The sequence below is a fragment of the Pleurodeles waltl genome, chromosome 1_2 (genome assembly GCF_031143425.1).
Source record: "Pleurodeles waltl isolate 20211129_DDA chromosome 1_2, aPleWal1.hap1.20221129, whole genome shotgun sequence".
NCBI classification, from domain to species: Eukaryota; Metazoa; Chordata; class Amphibia; order Caudata; family Salamandridae; genus Pleurodeles; species Pleurodeles waltl.
Window position 1 is genome coordinate 623916347 of NC_090437.1, and position 15122 is coordinate 623931468.

Sequence of the window (15122 nt, forward strand, 5' to 3'; positions counted from 1 at the left end):
ACAGGTCTTTAGGTCCAGGAATCCACCCTTTGTGTCTTGAAGTCTCTTCTGGTTCTTGCATTATCTTCTTTCTCGTGTTCTTGTGTGTTCTGGGAACGTTACTGTGATTTACTCCTGCTTTCCTAGGCTCTGAGGTGGGTTCTATTACTTACCTTTGGTGTTTTCTAACACTCCCAGCGCCCCTCTACACACCACACTTGCCTAGGTGGGAAACCGACATTCGCATTCCACTTTCTTAGTATATGGTTTGTGTTCCCCCCAGGCCCATTTCTAACCATTGTGATTTTCACTAATTGCACTGTTTTCTAACTGTTTTTACAGCTATTTCTGCTTACTAGTGTATATAATTGATGTATTACTTACCTCCTAAGGGAGTATAGTCTCTATGGTATTTTTGGCATTTGTATCACTAAAATAAAGTACCTTTATTTTTGTAACACTGAGTATTTTCTTTCATGTGTGTGAGTACTGTGTGACTACACTGGTATTGCATGAGCTTTGCATGTTTCCTAGATGACCCTTGGCTACAGCTACCCCTAAAGAGCCTGGCTTCTAGAAACTGCCTACATTTCACTAATAAGGGATAACTGGACCTGGTATAAGGTGTAAGTACCATAGGTACCCACAACAAACCAGGCCAGCCTCCTCCAAACCACTGTACTATATAGGTTACTTTTTAAATTTTTCTTGTAATTGGTGACATTGGGTCATCCAGATAACTTGTGTAATGCCCGAATACTAGTCTTTCTCGATTTCCCCTGTTGATGTTTTCCCACTACATTTGATCTTTTAGATTTTGATTGAATAAATGCATGAAACATTCCATTTGCATACTACTTTAATATCATTGTTTATGGGAGTGGTGTTGCATTTTATTCATGGGACCCCCGTTCCTTTAAAGTTAGTTTACTGCTCCATTCTAGGACACTCTACTTACTCCATGACACTACACTACACCACACCAGTCGATGACACATCATTCACCTTTATGCCATAACTTTTGAGCCATGCTGAATAGTATTCTTACTAGTGTACAGCATGGCTAAAACACATTGGCAAAGGCAATAGAACTTGCATAGGCGAGACCTATTGGCTTTGCCAATGCTTGTTTATAAGGTATGAACTTCAAGGTGACTTGCAATATCCTTATGTACGCAGGGGGTATTTTACCCCATATAAAACATGGTCACACCACCAACTTTCCCACAAACCACTTAAAACCTTAGTGCATAGCCTCTGTCATTCCAAGCTATTAAAGTAGAGCAGAAGAAAGAAAAGCAACATTCCATTTTTTGCTTTAAACAGGTGCATTATTATGCTCTGTGACCTGATCTGCCTTTCACCTTGGCTGCTAGCTCTGGCAGAAGGCACTGTAATGTCAGAACTCGACTGTAATCAGGCTATCATAGTCATTTTCCGATGTCTTTTCTTTATAATTAGTGAATGCCTTTTCTTTATACGCAGTGACTTGGTGCATCACAAACAGCCGATTCTAAAGCAATTAGTGACTGCAGTTTATACAGAGATTAAAGAATCCATGTTTATATAGCCTGTAACTCCAAGAGCTTCTTCAGTTGAAATGCATGACTGATGTGGAGCTTCGCTTCGCACGCACACAGGAGTAGACGTGTTATTAGAACTATGGTTTCTGAGCACAGTTTACAACTGTTGTACCTAATCGCTTTTGATATCTCCAGTGCGGTTCCAATTGGCATGAGGCGAAGGGCATGATGGGTGTGGGGCACAAAGGGTATGTTCTTCCTTTTTACCCTCCTACCTTTATTTGCTTGGTGCATGAAGATGCACGGTTAATCAACTTTTTATTTTCACATTTGAGCTAATTACTTTGTGAATGTAAATAACAATAAAAGATACTTTCAGACTGTGAAAACATGCCTTCCTTTCTCCCTATTTCACTTCCAATATATATGATTGTGTATATTTATCGGAGCCTGCAGTTCGCAAACAAGCGATTTCTTTAGGGTTGATTAAAGTCCCCAAGGCTGTCCCTGTCCCCCCCCCAGAAATATATTGTCTCCTACGCTCCTGTCCTTACGGTAATGTTCAAGATACAGCCTAGTGTAACTTATGAAAGGTTTTGAGAAAATCAGAATATATTAGTTGCCCTGAATGCTAACACGAAAACATTCCTATAGATCCATAATGCTAACTTAGCAACTCCTAGCTTTTTATTTATAGCACCCAAACTATACAACTCACTCTCCTTGCAGCTGCAGGTATGTATGTGGTATTTGCATAGAGTGAAACTAGCCCAAGGGATACGGAGCACTGTCGGTGAGAAAAGGAACTTGTGCAGTTACTTAGCAATAGCCTTCTCACATCCTCAGCCACACAGACGCATTTTACATCTTAAGATTCGTACGATGGACACCCCTTCCTCTTAAGGCGACAAAAACACCCCTGAGCTACAGGAAACTGAAGAGGGAAGGGGCCGGCTATTAAGGCACAAACCGCACCCCCGTGATCTGTACAGAAGAATGATGGTCTTCCACAAGCCGATTATCACAGATCCGTCTGAATAACTAATGGGTATAAATATACATTAAAACGAATAAACTTAAATATTCAAGCCGCCGGACTCGGTGTCCTGCTCTATCAGTTGAAGGCAGATGTACCTTGAATAGTGGATGCGAAGAGGTGTCTTACTCCCTCCTCGAGTCATGCTGCTTGTCTATAAAGCAGACCTGACAGCGAAAGGATCTCTTGCCCCAAGGGTGAGAGAAACAGCAGGCAGCTGAAACAAGCGAAGGACAAGAACCAGTAGAAACCCCTCATGGTGCAATTACTGAGTATCTTTCTCCCTGCCATTGCCAGGATGGTAAACAAGCCCATGTGAGCTGTCAGGCTCGGAATGCACTTCTGCTGGTAACCTGCTTAAAAAGCAGCTTCAGAGAATTGATGAACCGTCCTTATGCTGAATGATAGGAAGCAGCTTACGCAGGGCGAGGTGAGTACTTCTAGTCCGAGCCCCCCAAGAACGTATTCAATGGGCTAGGATTGAACAGGTCAGCATAGGGTGGGACAAGCAATGATGTAAAGTAGGGAGGAACAAGAACCTTCCTCATTGGCGGAAGCCGAGTAAGACAGGAATCAGTACAAGATCAGTAAAAGGGGTCAGATAAAGGAAGGCAAGGTGTTTGGCCAGCGGACACGTCTAGATGTGCCTGTTTGTAGGCCTTGTCCCGGCTGCTAGTTGATTTCACATGTACTGCCTGAGTGTGTGATCACCAGAGAGGTCTGCACTATGAAAGCAGACCTTGCTCGCCATTGGATACTCCTTCTTCACAGACAGGATGGTTGTAGGTGATGGTAAAGGCACATTTTGCAAGTATACATTAAAAATCGTTAATTATACATAGTACCTCTTTATCAACATACCAACATTGTTTCCAGGTTTGCTAATGACTTAGCTAGGGATAGTCATCATAACCGCCGTCTTTTTCTACGTTTGTGTTATTGTAATTCCCGTTTCGTAAGACAGCGTCTTGCAATTAAAACAAAAATACGTGCTAGTCCCTCGGTCATAACACTTTTGCAAGGCAATCACCAAAGCATTTTCTTTAAAGAGCTAGAGCGCTAACTCTGCTGTAAGAATGTGCCAACCCTGGGATCTGTGCTGCTGGACAAAACCACTTATCAAGCCAGCATGTTCCCGTGCAACAGGCGGCAGGAATTTGTGCTGTTATTTGCTGTACAGGGAGGAGTAAAGCCAAAAATATCCTTAATTCTCCTGTAGTTTAATCATAAACACTGGCATTTTTTGATGTATAAAACATTTTAAATAGTGGCATTCAACATATTATTTATTGCATGTAAATTAACTGACATATTGTTCACACTTGTACATTTCTGTAAGAGTCGACAGAAACAAGACGGTGTTTTGGTTTTAATGAATTGAAGATTTTAGAAATGTAGGATGTATTGCCTGCCTTACTGAACAATACTTACCTTTGTTGGTCTGTACATGGTACAAATAGGCATGTCGCAGTACAAAGTACATTTGGTGGATCATGCCTCACAGAAAACACACTTACTGGATTATTCAGTGCTTGTGTGTGCAGCTGTGCTTATCTGCACTGCAGAGTGAAGAACATCTGGAATTATATATGAGTAGGTGCCAAAAACGTGGTTTCAAACAAAACAAGTCAGGCCCCAAGAGATAAACTCAAGTTTTATTTGTATTGTTTTTGTTTGTAATGTATGCTATGTCAGAACAAATCAGGCTTCCTAGCACAAAACTAGCAGTGCAGTAATAAACCATATCTAAAACAGAAACTTGTCAGGGCTGAGTCGATGGGATCTCAAAGAGAATTGTGATGAATGTGGCTTGGACGTTACTGCTCCTTGACCCCTGCTGGACAGGGGAGGTGGCATTTATTGATGTGTCACTTGCCCTCTTGAGGTCCGCAAAGAGCCAGTGGAGCTTGGGGAATGCTGGAGAGTCAGCATACATCCACCGCCTCTTGCAAGTCTCTGAAGATCCTGTGTTCCAGGACAGCAGACGTCTAAGCCCCCTTTCTGTAACCCCTAATTGTGCCACATCTGTGCTCATTACACCTTCTTGCCATGCAGTCTGCGCCTCCTGCTTTTATACTGTGTACCTCATTACCTCAGTACCCACTAAGCCTCTTGGTCATGTAGTCCCCCATCCTGTGATTGTTTACCCAAGAGCCTCTTTCACACTTACTTTCATGGCTTCTTCATCTCATCACTGAAGCCCCACCAGTGCAGATCGACCCTTTGGACATCTTAAAAGTTTTCTGCTTCCCTCAAAACAAACGGAAACAACTATACCCTTTCGTAATTTGTAACCAAAGCTTCCACTGCTTCTTTTTTGTGTCTCTCAAGCTTGCATTGCTGCAGTGTGCACACTGCACTTGTTCTGATTGTAAGGGAGTCACTGCTGTTGGCCAACCAATACCTGTACTGTATATCTTACTGACGCTTGTAAAACCCTTTTAAATGTGCAACAGTTGGCAAAGCCAGTGTGTCTTGCATGTGACATCAGGACACAGACCTATTGACTTTGCTGTTGCTTGTTTTGGTTTTGCCACTGTTTATGGCAAAAACCACTAAGATGGCCACTTGTACAGCATCCAATTTAGGACATCCTCATTCCTCACTCCTCATCCCTACGTCTCATCCTTGCTTCTCAACCATCATCCCTACTTCTCATCCATCATCCCTGCTTCTCTTCCACCATCCCTACTTCTCATCCATCATCCCTACTTCTCTTCTATCATCCCTACTTCTCATCCCTGTCTCTCATCCATCATCCCTACCTCATCCGTCATCCCTACTTCATTTCCATTATCCCGGCTTCATTTCCATCATCCATGCCTCTCATCCATCATCCCTGCCTCTCATCCATCATCCCTACTTCTCATCCATTATCTCTACTTCTCATCCATCATACCTCATCCCGACTTTTCATACACCATCCCTACTTCTTTTCTGTCATTCCTGCGTGTCATCCCTGCTTCTCATCCATCATCCCTACTTCTCATCCGTCATCCATTATCCCTACTTCTCCTCCATCATCCCTGCTTCTCATCATCATACATCATCCCTACTTCTTTTCCATCATCCCTGTTTCTCATCCATCATCCCTACTTCTCATCCATCATCCCTACTTCTAATCCATCATCCCTGCTTCTCATCCATCATCCCTGCTTCTCATCTATCATCCATCATCCCTGCTTCTCTTCCATCATCCCTGCTTCTCTTCCATCATCCCTACTTCTCATCCATCGTTCCTACTTCTCATGCCTCAGCCATCATCCGTACTCTTCATTCACCATCCCTACTCCTCATTCCTCAGTCATACCAACACGTTTTCAGGTTTGTGAAATCACACTTTCCCACTGATTGGCTGGCAACAACAGCCAATCAGAGTTATGAGAGAGGCCTGCATTCTATTTCACTGAAAACAGCCTCCTCATTGCATGTGCTGGGTAAAGACAGAGGAGAGGAAATGCAACTGTGTGTTTGTTTCAAGTGAATTCAAGGCTGTACAACATTTCATTGTATTTAACTAAGTGTTTTTCTGTTTACACAGGCTTCTGCCGAAAGCTCTGCTGGTTTGGGAAATACAAAGAACCCACAGCTTTGGCCATATATCAGCTGTTGGAGAAAGGGTTTTACAGTTCATTGAAAATCTTTCTGGTTTCAGAAAAGAAAAAAACAGCTCTCAGAGATTAAAGCAGGCTCAGATTTAAACGTTTTATTTGTTACAAATAAAAATGAAACCAGAAAAGGTTTAGATGAATTGGATTGCACTGCCACCAGAGTTGATTTTAATCATTTTCTTTCTACATATGAAACTGAAACCAGAAAGGTTTTCGGTTGAACTGTTGATGACCTGTACAGCCCTCTCTCCAAGAGCTGATTTATGGCCCGCTGTGCGCTCCTTGTATTTCCCAACACAGCAGAGCTCTCTGCAGAGGCCTGTGTAAACAGAAAAAACTTAGGCTGCACAATATTTCATCTTATTTAACTATCTGAGTCATATTGTGAATCCATCCCAAACTACAAGGATCATTATTGTCCTGTTCTTGCATTTTTTCTTGCTACTTGCCTACATTATATTTTATTTCTAATCCCTTAGTCTAGAAATTGATCAAAATTCTACACATGCCAGGTAGCAGAATTCCCTTTTAAACAGTGGTGGCTCCTCTGTTTAGGCGGAGGAGTGTCGCCCCCACCAGCAGCTGCAAAAACCTTTTAAAGAAAACGATAGTAAACTGTTTATTATCGTTTTCTTTGAAAGGGGTGGGGCCACGGGGTGACGTGCACTGAGGAGGAGTGCTCAGCACTCCTCCTTCACAGCGCATGTGTGTTTGGCCGGCCGTCTCGGGCCAACCAAACACACATGCGCTGTAGGCTCTCTCCAGCCCGGCAACACGGTTGCTGGGTTGGAGAGAGACTGCACAGGCTCCCAGTCTGTCTGGGAGCACCCTGGCTGGGTGCTCCGAGCCAATCCTGACGCTACTCTGTGCCGAGTCAGGATTGGCGCAGGGAAGGCTGGGAGCCTGTGCCTGCAGAGGCAGAGGAGCGTTGATGGACAGAGGAGCGGCGGAGGAGGTAAGTGTTTTTAAAAAAAAAAGAATTAAACGTAATGTTTATTCCCTCCCGCGCCTCCCCACCCCTTCCGCGGCCCGCGAGCTGCTACTGCTTTTAAATATAACTGAACGTGATTAAAAGTGAACAAAGAACAGCTTTTTATATGTGGGAGGATGGCAGATTTAGAACCCTCCTGGGAGGCATTTTTCACCAAGGCAGGATTAAGCCATTGATCCTACATTGGTTGATCAAGTCTACAACCTGAACTTCTGAATCACAGAAATGAAAGGTTGTAATAGTTGCAGGTTTGGCACTGGGCCCTTCACCCAACCAACGTAGCTGCAGCTCAGTACAGAGGATCTCACACACGGTGAGAAACTAGCTCCGAATCATAAAGGATCAAAAACCTCAGGTCGAACAGATACACAACCCGTGAAGAGAGTAAAGCAAAACAGTAATGGATATACCAGGAAAGGTGGGAGGGCAACGTGAATGGAGACATATCAGATGAGAAATGAGAGACCAGTTGGTTAAATGGTCCTAGAACATTTCAGGAGCATCACCCAATGAAAGACAGCCTATAAATTAATGTACCAATGCTACATGACCAAAACGAGACTGCGTGGAGCATTCTCCAATGCGATGAGCAAGAGGGCTTCTTTTTACAGGAGCCCAATCTTGAAGGACGTACACATGTATACAAATCTTCTGGAAATAAATACTTAACCATATTAAGGGTATAAAGGGATACCCCTTTACACCCGATCCCTCTATATAATGGGATTGAGTCTGGATAACAGTGGTTACAGAAATACAGTTCCATGAATGGGTGTTAGTTTGTCACATACTGATGGCTGCTGTGCATCTGTAACCTTACTGTGGCAAAAAAGCGAAGCACCATATCTCCTACTGGTTTGTTAGATTATGACATATATTAGCGATGAAGAAAATAACCAAACAGAAAAGAGGTTCTCCAGACAATGAGCTCCACTTTTGCGTCATTTCTCTAAACTAGAGCACAGAAGCTTCACTCTTCTGAGACTCAAATAATTGCAATTATTCAGTTAAAACAAATCTAACTTAAGTATTATACTATGAGGACAAAATAAGCAATTGCAAAGGACTTGAAGGGAAGCAAAAGTATATAGATCAGAAAGGCCTTTGGGAACACAACTAGCAAGAATGTGAAATAGTTGATATGACTACCCTATGTGAATACTGGACAGAAAACACAAACCTAACAGTACCTCAGTTTGTGATCGGGCGGGCATTGCTTTTGGTAATGCTGGGTTTACATATTAATACTTAGCATTAATAAGTAATGCGATTTAAGCAGAAGGAATGGTACTAGTAGCATTTGAGCTTCTGCAGTTTCATGCGAGATATAAAATCATGTATGACAATAACATTTAGTAAACAGAATTTGGTTAAAAAAAAAAGTCAAAGAAAATTCAGCATTTAGGTTTATCATTTGAGCGACACAGCACAAAATCCCATTCCTTTCTCTTCTATAAACAAGGTGGACTTGATTCATTCATTAAGATTTGTTCTAGAAGAAAACGCTCCAAAAAGTCCACAGTATAACCTTCCTCCATAGTAATTGGTAGGACAAAACTCCATCTATCTGTTCACTGCCATTTAGTAACTCTCTTTGGCTTTTAAATCTTAAAGTATCTTCTAAACTCAGTAAACCTAGTGTTGAGATATCATAAAATCTAGCAGTCGCCTTAAAAATGCTATGTTAGTATTTTGTATTCGTGGTTATATGTTTGGGCGTTGTTTTATTTACTATGTGTGCTGAATTTTTCCCCTAATTTATTTTTCTTTTAATGTTGCATTTCGAGGTAAGAGATATATTATATTTAATCTTTACCAAAGTTAACATGTATGCTACCTCAGGATCCTTCTGTTTTCAGTTTGTACCTGTCTTGTAAAAAGCTTAACTCTCCAACCAAACTTAGGGGGTCATTATGACCCTGGCGGAAGGCGGAGAACCGGCGGTAAGACCACCAACAGGCTGGCGGTCTTACTTTGTGGAATTATGACCGTCATCCGCCGGTTCTCCGTTCCGCCCGCCAGGGCGTAGACGACCGCTGGGCTGGAGACCTGGGTCGCCAGCCCGGCAGCCGTCACTAGACCGCCGGCGGTATTTTGACCCGGCTTTCCGCCGTGGATTTCCAGTGGTTTGAACCACCATGAAATCCATGGTGGTAAGCACTATCAGTGCCAGGGAATTCCTTCCCTGGCACTGATAGGTGTCTCCCCCACCCCGACTCCCTCCACCACCTCTGCCACCCCCCAAAGGTGGCAGGGCCCCCCGCCCCACCCCGACCCCCAACATCACATCACCCATACCCACACGACACGCACGGAGGCACCACCTACACACTTACATGCACACACGCCGACATAAATGCCTACATCCATACACACAGTCAGACACGCACACCCACATTCAAACATACATGCACACATCCATACAGACATACCCACAGACATACACGCACTCATTCCCATACACACAACACCCCCGCAAGCATACACGCACTCACACACCCCCTCTACATACACACACGCACACCCCCAAGCACCCACACAACACCTCCCCACTCCCCTCACGGACGATCGACTTACCTGGTCCGACGATCCTCCGGGAGGGGACGGGAGCCATGGGGGCAGCTCCGCCGACACCACACCGCCAACAGAACACCGCCACAGCGAATCACAGGACGTGATTCGCTGAGCGGTGTTCTGTTGGTGTGGCGGTAGAGGTGGAGCAACCTCCACTTCCCCGCCTCCGCCAGTATGGCTGTTGGCGTCTCTCCGTCCGTAAAAGGACGGAGAGCTGCCAAAGGTCATAATAGGCCTAGCGGCAAACCACCACCACTGGCGGTCTTCCGCACGGCGGTCCCTCGGCGGTCTTTAAAAAAGACCACTGAGGTCAAAATTACCCCCTTAGTCTTGTGTGTACAGCAGGAGCAGGCAGTCTTGCATCGTTTGCATTGCCATATTCAGTCTATTAGTGCTATATGTTAAATAATACAGTGTATGGAAAAACGCAGCCACTTGGGTTTTCTTCTACTATTTCTCGCATTCATGTTTCCGCTATTGCTGTCTTTATTATTTAATCTTAAAAATTTATATTTTGCATGTCAAAAAAATTACATTTTGCATGTCAAAAAAGTTGCATCTTTCATGTCTCCTTTACCAATTTCTTGCATCTCCCCTTTTCCAATTGAGTGTCAGGGCCCAGCTCACACACATTTTCCTCAAACTTCAAAAACGTCAGATCTGTGTGCAGAAAAAGTTGAAATTCCGCATTTAAAAATCCTGATTCAGAAAGGTTTACTGTGTAGATTTTTTTCCATGCAGGGATGTCACTTACGACTGAAGAAGTTCCACCAAGTCTGGGCATTTGTTTTCCATGTCAAAACAGACAAGCAAACATAAATATGAAGCCCTCACCACTCAGCTGCAGATTTACTATGTTGCAGACTTACCGAAAACATATAAAAAAAGACAGGTGTACGCCTGCAAAAACCTAGACAATCTTATATTTACCTGCTGTGTGCCCCGGGCTTCTGTGAATATGGCGAAATTTTGGAAATCTATACACGTCATCGGTATGTGTCCACATAATTCTGAATTCTGCCTATAATTTAGGTAATATCATGATCTATTGCAGCTTCTCCTAATCCTGTAATCCCCGCTCCATTAATTCACTTTCTAACCATCGTAAATGTACTTATTTAAGCGCTAAAAGCACGGTCGACAACTAGGCGCTACTGCACCGGAGTGAGAAGAAAGTGAGCAGAACCTTGCAGCATCTGATCATCTTTTTTCCGTTTTGTTTTCAGGTGCTGTGTTAGACGAAGACACTGGTAAAGTTCTGGTTGTCCAGGACAAGAATAAAGTAAGTTTATTATCAGCTGTCCCACGCCTGCCAGAAGGATGACTCTGAGCATCTTCTCTGTGCCAGGAATTTGAATTACTCGGGTGGGAGGAGGTTTAAACAACACTGCACTTATTGCACAAGTTGGGAGAATTCAGTAATCTCCAAACCTGAATAACACAGCTTCCTGTAAATTGTTTTGGAACTATCTGGGGTGGATGCTACTCTTCCTCCCTTTGAGTCGGACAGTGCAAATGATCCAAATCGTTCCTATTTTGTTTTTAGACTCTTGCTTTAATTCGTAGTAGACGATCACTGCTGTACGACTTGTTGTGTGCAGTGTGCTTCAGAGAGCTGGTTATCCAGCCCTAGGCCAATGTTGTGCAGTTTATACACATTCCAGTCCCCTTTCCTGCCATTTTCCTTCAGCAGTCTCAGGGCTGCATAAGCATCAATCAACAATCTCTATGCTAGAGGGAGGCTCGGAGGCGAATTTACATTATCTGTTACCAGAGTTTACTATTATATTGTTTATCAGACAATGTTTTTGTGATGTGCGTTTCCGATATCTTTTGTTCTTGGCAGCCCCCCTCCCCCCTAATTTAGTTCTATTTAGAGTTATTTTAGAGATCCTTGTGCTTCAGTGTATGTTGGCCTTGACATGAACTGCCCACGACTGGGTCCCTCCACCTGGGTTGCAGTAACTCAAGCGATAAACGAGTGTTACCAGGACTTAAGGGGTATTGTCAACCAAACATCTGCATATTTGTGGTTTCTCTTTCCCAAGGAGGAGGGTCAGTGTTGTTTTCACCTCTATGGACTATATTCAGGGACATCGACTAAGGCACCCTGTGATCGTTTGCTGCGTGTCTCACTTTCAGGTCTTTAAAGAATTGAGTTTTATTTAATTTGAAGGCTTCTGGGATTCTGGAAAAGGATTTGCGAGATATTGTTAATCTTTGCGCTACCTACATTATCCTGATTTGAGAAGCTTTTTAACCTAGTAACCTATTTTGGACCCATGCCAAGGAGTGGTCTCGTCCATCACACATTTATTTCATTCTACTTATGTTATTGCCTTATTCCAGTAGCCCAATACCAGTTTCGTAGCTATGGTTAGGGTGTTGAATATTGCACACCTTAGACAGGTTCAGCCAGTTGTGCTATTTACAGCCACACTGTCGGGTCTTCTCGGGATTCAAGCAGCCATTCATTAAGTACTGATGGCTGGCCCACCTAGTACTGCAACTTTATATCTTCCTTTCTAAGGCCAACATCGTACCATGATTGGATACATTTGTTGTGAGTGACCCTTGTCATCTTAAGCCCAAATAGACATACTAATGCTCTCTTATCCTTTGGAAGAAGCTCTGTGAAATCTCACAATGTAAGTTTTAAAAATGTATAGTAGACTAATATGGGAAGGGAGACTGTCTTATTGGGCTACTCTGTCTGCTATTGAAATTGGCAGTGAGTTTCAATGTGTTAAATCAGAACGTGTTGCTTTGAGAATGGGCTAAGTTAAGCTCTGAAGCTAGGCGGGAATCGCTTATAAGATACACCCTGAGGTATTTGATGCAGTTTCCTGCGACTGTTAAGCACAGCGGTCAATGAAACGTAAGGTCATAGCCTTGTCATGAATATTTTAGGGCCAAAGCTCCTAGAGGAGAAGTTCAAGGTTTTGTACTGTGGAGGTCTCCAGTAGCTTGTGTTTCCTTGAAGAGTGTGCCATTGAGGGAGCTATGGGTTGGTGTCAAAGCAGCTTTGGCATCAACAGCCCCCAACATCGAGCTGAGAATGGAGCATGAGCTATAGCGCAAACAAGCCCAGCAGCGTTACACCCTCATTGGATCAGCTGGGCAAGTTGGTCCTGGTCTCCCAATGGTCACCCAGGGACAAAGTTCACAGAAAGTTTTCAAGTCCCAGGTTTTCAGGAGGAATACACTCTGACACCAACCAAAGGTCCTGAACCCTGAGGACAGCACTTGTCAGGACTCACTCCAGCAGAAGCCATCAGCAGGGTTTAGGCCAGGTTCAGTTGGAATTGTTCAACCGAGAGTGCAGAGAAAAGACCTCTTGGTGCTTGTTGTAGCCCTGTAGCTCAAACAGGAGGTCCACCTTCTGGCTCTTGGAGTCATGTGTACAAGTCAAAGCACGTCCCTTTTTCTCAGGTGCTCAGATAGCAGGGCAGTCTTCATCTGAATCGCCCTTGGGTCTAGCAGTGTTCTGAGAAGGGCAATGGGGTGCCACATTTATTCCCAGTTCCAACCTGTGGGTGGGATAAACTGTGGGCCACTCCCTAACTAACCAATAGGGTAAAAGTTTATAAGGGTGACACTTTCTACTGTTGCTGCACTTCCTGTGTGTTTAACTGAACAACCTTGCAACTTCCCTCTCTGCCTGAAAGCTACATGGCAGAACCATTCCTTCCCTGTGCAGAGCTCCAGTGCATACCCGCTCTCCCCCCAGAGGTGTGACCAGGAAAATGTGGCCACTCTAAATCAGTTCTAGTGCATCTCCTTTCCCAGTGGACCAGGTGCCTGACTGGCTATGGAGAACAAAGGAAGGGGACAGACCCAAGTGTTAGCCTATGGCAGGGTAGTCCCATTTGAAGTTAATTAAGTTCCTGGGCACAGCCCAAATGATCAATCTGTGAGAAACAGGGCACCTTCCCCCACCCAGGGCCTTTGTCTCAGCTCTGGGAGCAAGTTCACGCCTCATTAGGGGAGCCATTAAGCTCCTGGGTGAAGGTTGGAACTCATGCGAATGTGGTTCTAGAGGCTTTAGTCAGGTAGCAGGCACATATCCTTAAAGTAGCTGTTCTTAAATAATTCTTACACATCTGACCTTACCAAGGAAATTGGCTGATAATAAATATTTTAAAAGTCCAAAAATGATCTTGGTAGTCTTTTCATAAGCAGAGCTAGTAATATAAAATGTAATATTCCAGTACTCCCCTTTGGAACTGCTGGCCCTGCTATGGTGAAAATTGAATTTGGGGCTTTTGTATTGTAAGGACATGTTTAACACTAAAACCAAAAGCAAAAATTCAGCGTGACCCTGCAGAAGAGGCACATTTTCAACAATAGGCAACACAAACGAGGAAGTTGATATCCGGTTGCTTGGTTCCCATTGACAAATAAAGCACCAAGGATTCGCTCATCTTCTGACCGGTTTACAGGCATATCAGTGTTCAATTCCCTCAGAAATGGGTTTAAAAATTCACCAGTGGGTGTTGCAAAACAACTCCCTCATAATCAGTTACGTTGTAACATCATTTGGCAGGATGTTGCTGCATAACCCTGTGGATACAAAATATGTCCCTTACAGTCTTCTGTGCCTGATGATTTGGCATCCAGTACATCTCTACATTATCAGGTTCAAATCAACAAGATTTAACACATATTAACCAGCTGGTCAGGAAGAGATTGCAATTACTGGGCACTGGCCAAACCAAAATTACAGGATGTCTCACCTGTTCCTGTGCCCGTGGAACAGAAACCTTTGAAGAAAAGATCTGTCCTGCAGAAAAGGGGCCCAGTAGTGCTCTAAGATCGTTCCTGATGGATGCTTCTAATCACATATTCCTCATCTTTTAAATCCCACGTGTACTAGACTGGATTGGGACCATCTGTCAAGCAGTGCCCACGCAAGGGGTGGGGTTGATGCTGTGTGGCTCTATGCTGACTCTGTATCACCCTAAAAGTGACGGAGTGAGACCATATATGTAAGTGCCACTCATGCATTCTTCGTCATTTCTTTTCTTTCTGCACCTTCTGACGTGTATCTGGAGCTCCACTCCCAAATCTTTTGGTCTTCCACCCGCTTCCAAATTCTACTAAGACAGTGTGCTAGGGAACTATGTTCCCTCCAAAAACAAAAGGCTTTAAGCCAGGTTGAGCTTGCCGCAAACAGATGTTTGTCATGTCCCCCAAAACGTTTCCCTTTGGTACAAAATCTCTGTGTGACCAATTCACTTTAATGCACCTGAAGGCGATACTAGACTGGAATGCGAAGCTGTACGTCACCGAACTCTGGGCACTCTTACCACTTTTCCTGCTGCTGTTCCAAGTCGCAGCCCTGGTCGCAAAGCTGTTCATGTGACCACTCCACTTCTACCTGAAAATCTTTGGGTAAGTAAAGTCCA

At 43.8% G+C, this 15122-nt stretch overlaps 1 protein-coding gene across 1 annotated transcript in view; it reads left to right on the plus strand.

Moving 5' to 3' along the window:
• NUDT6 (nudix hydrolase 6) overlaps nt 1-15122 on the plus strand; it is a 177144-nt gene that overhangs the window by 52581 nt on the left and 109441 nt on the right. The window contains exon 3 of the mRNA XM_069242395.1: nt 10941-10996. Within this exon, the coding sequence (XP_069098496.1) occupies nt 10941-10996 (56 nt within the window). The remainder of the gene's footprint in view (nt 1-10940; nt 10997-15122) is intronic.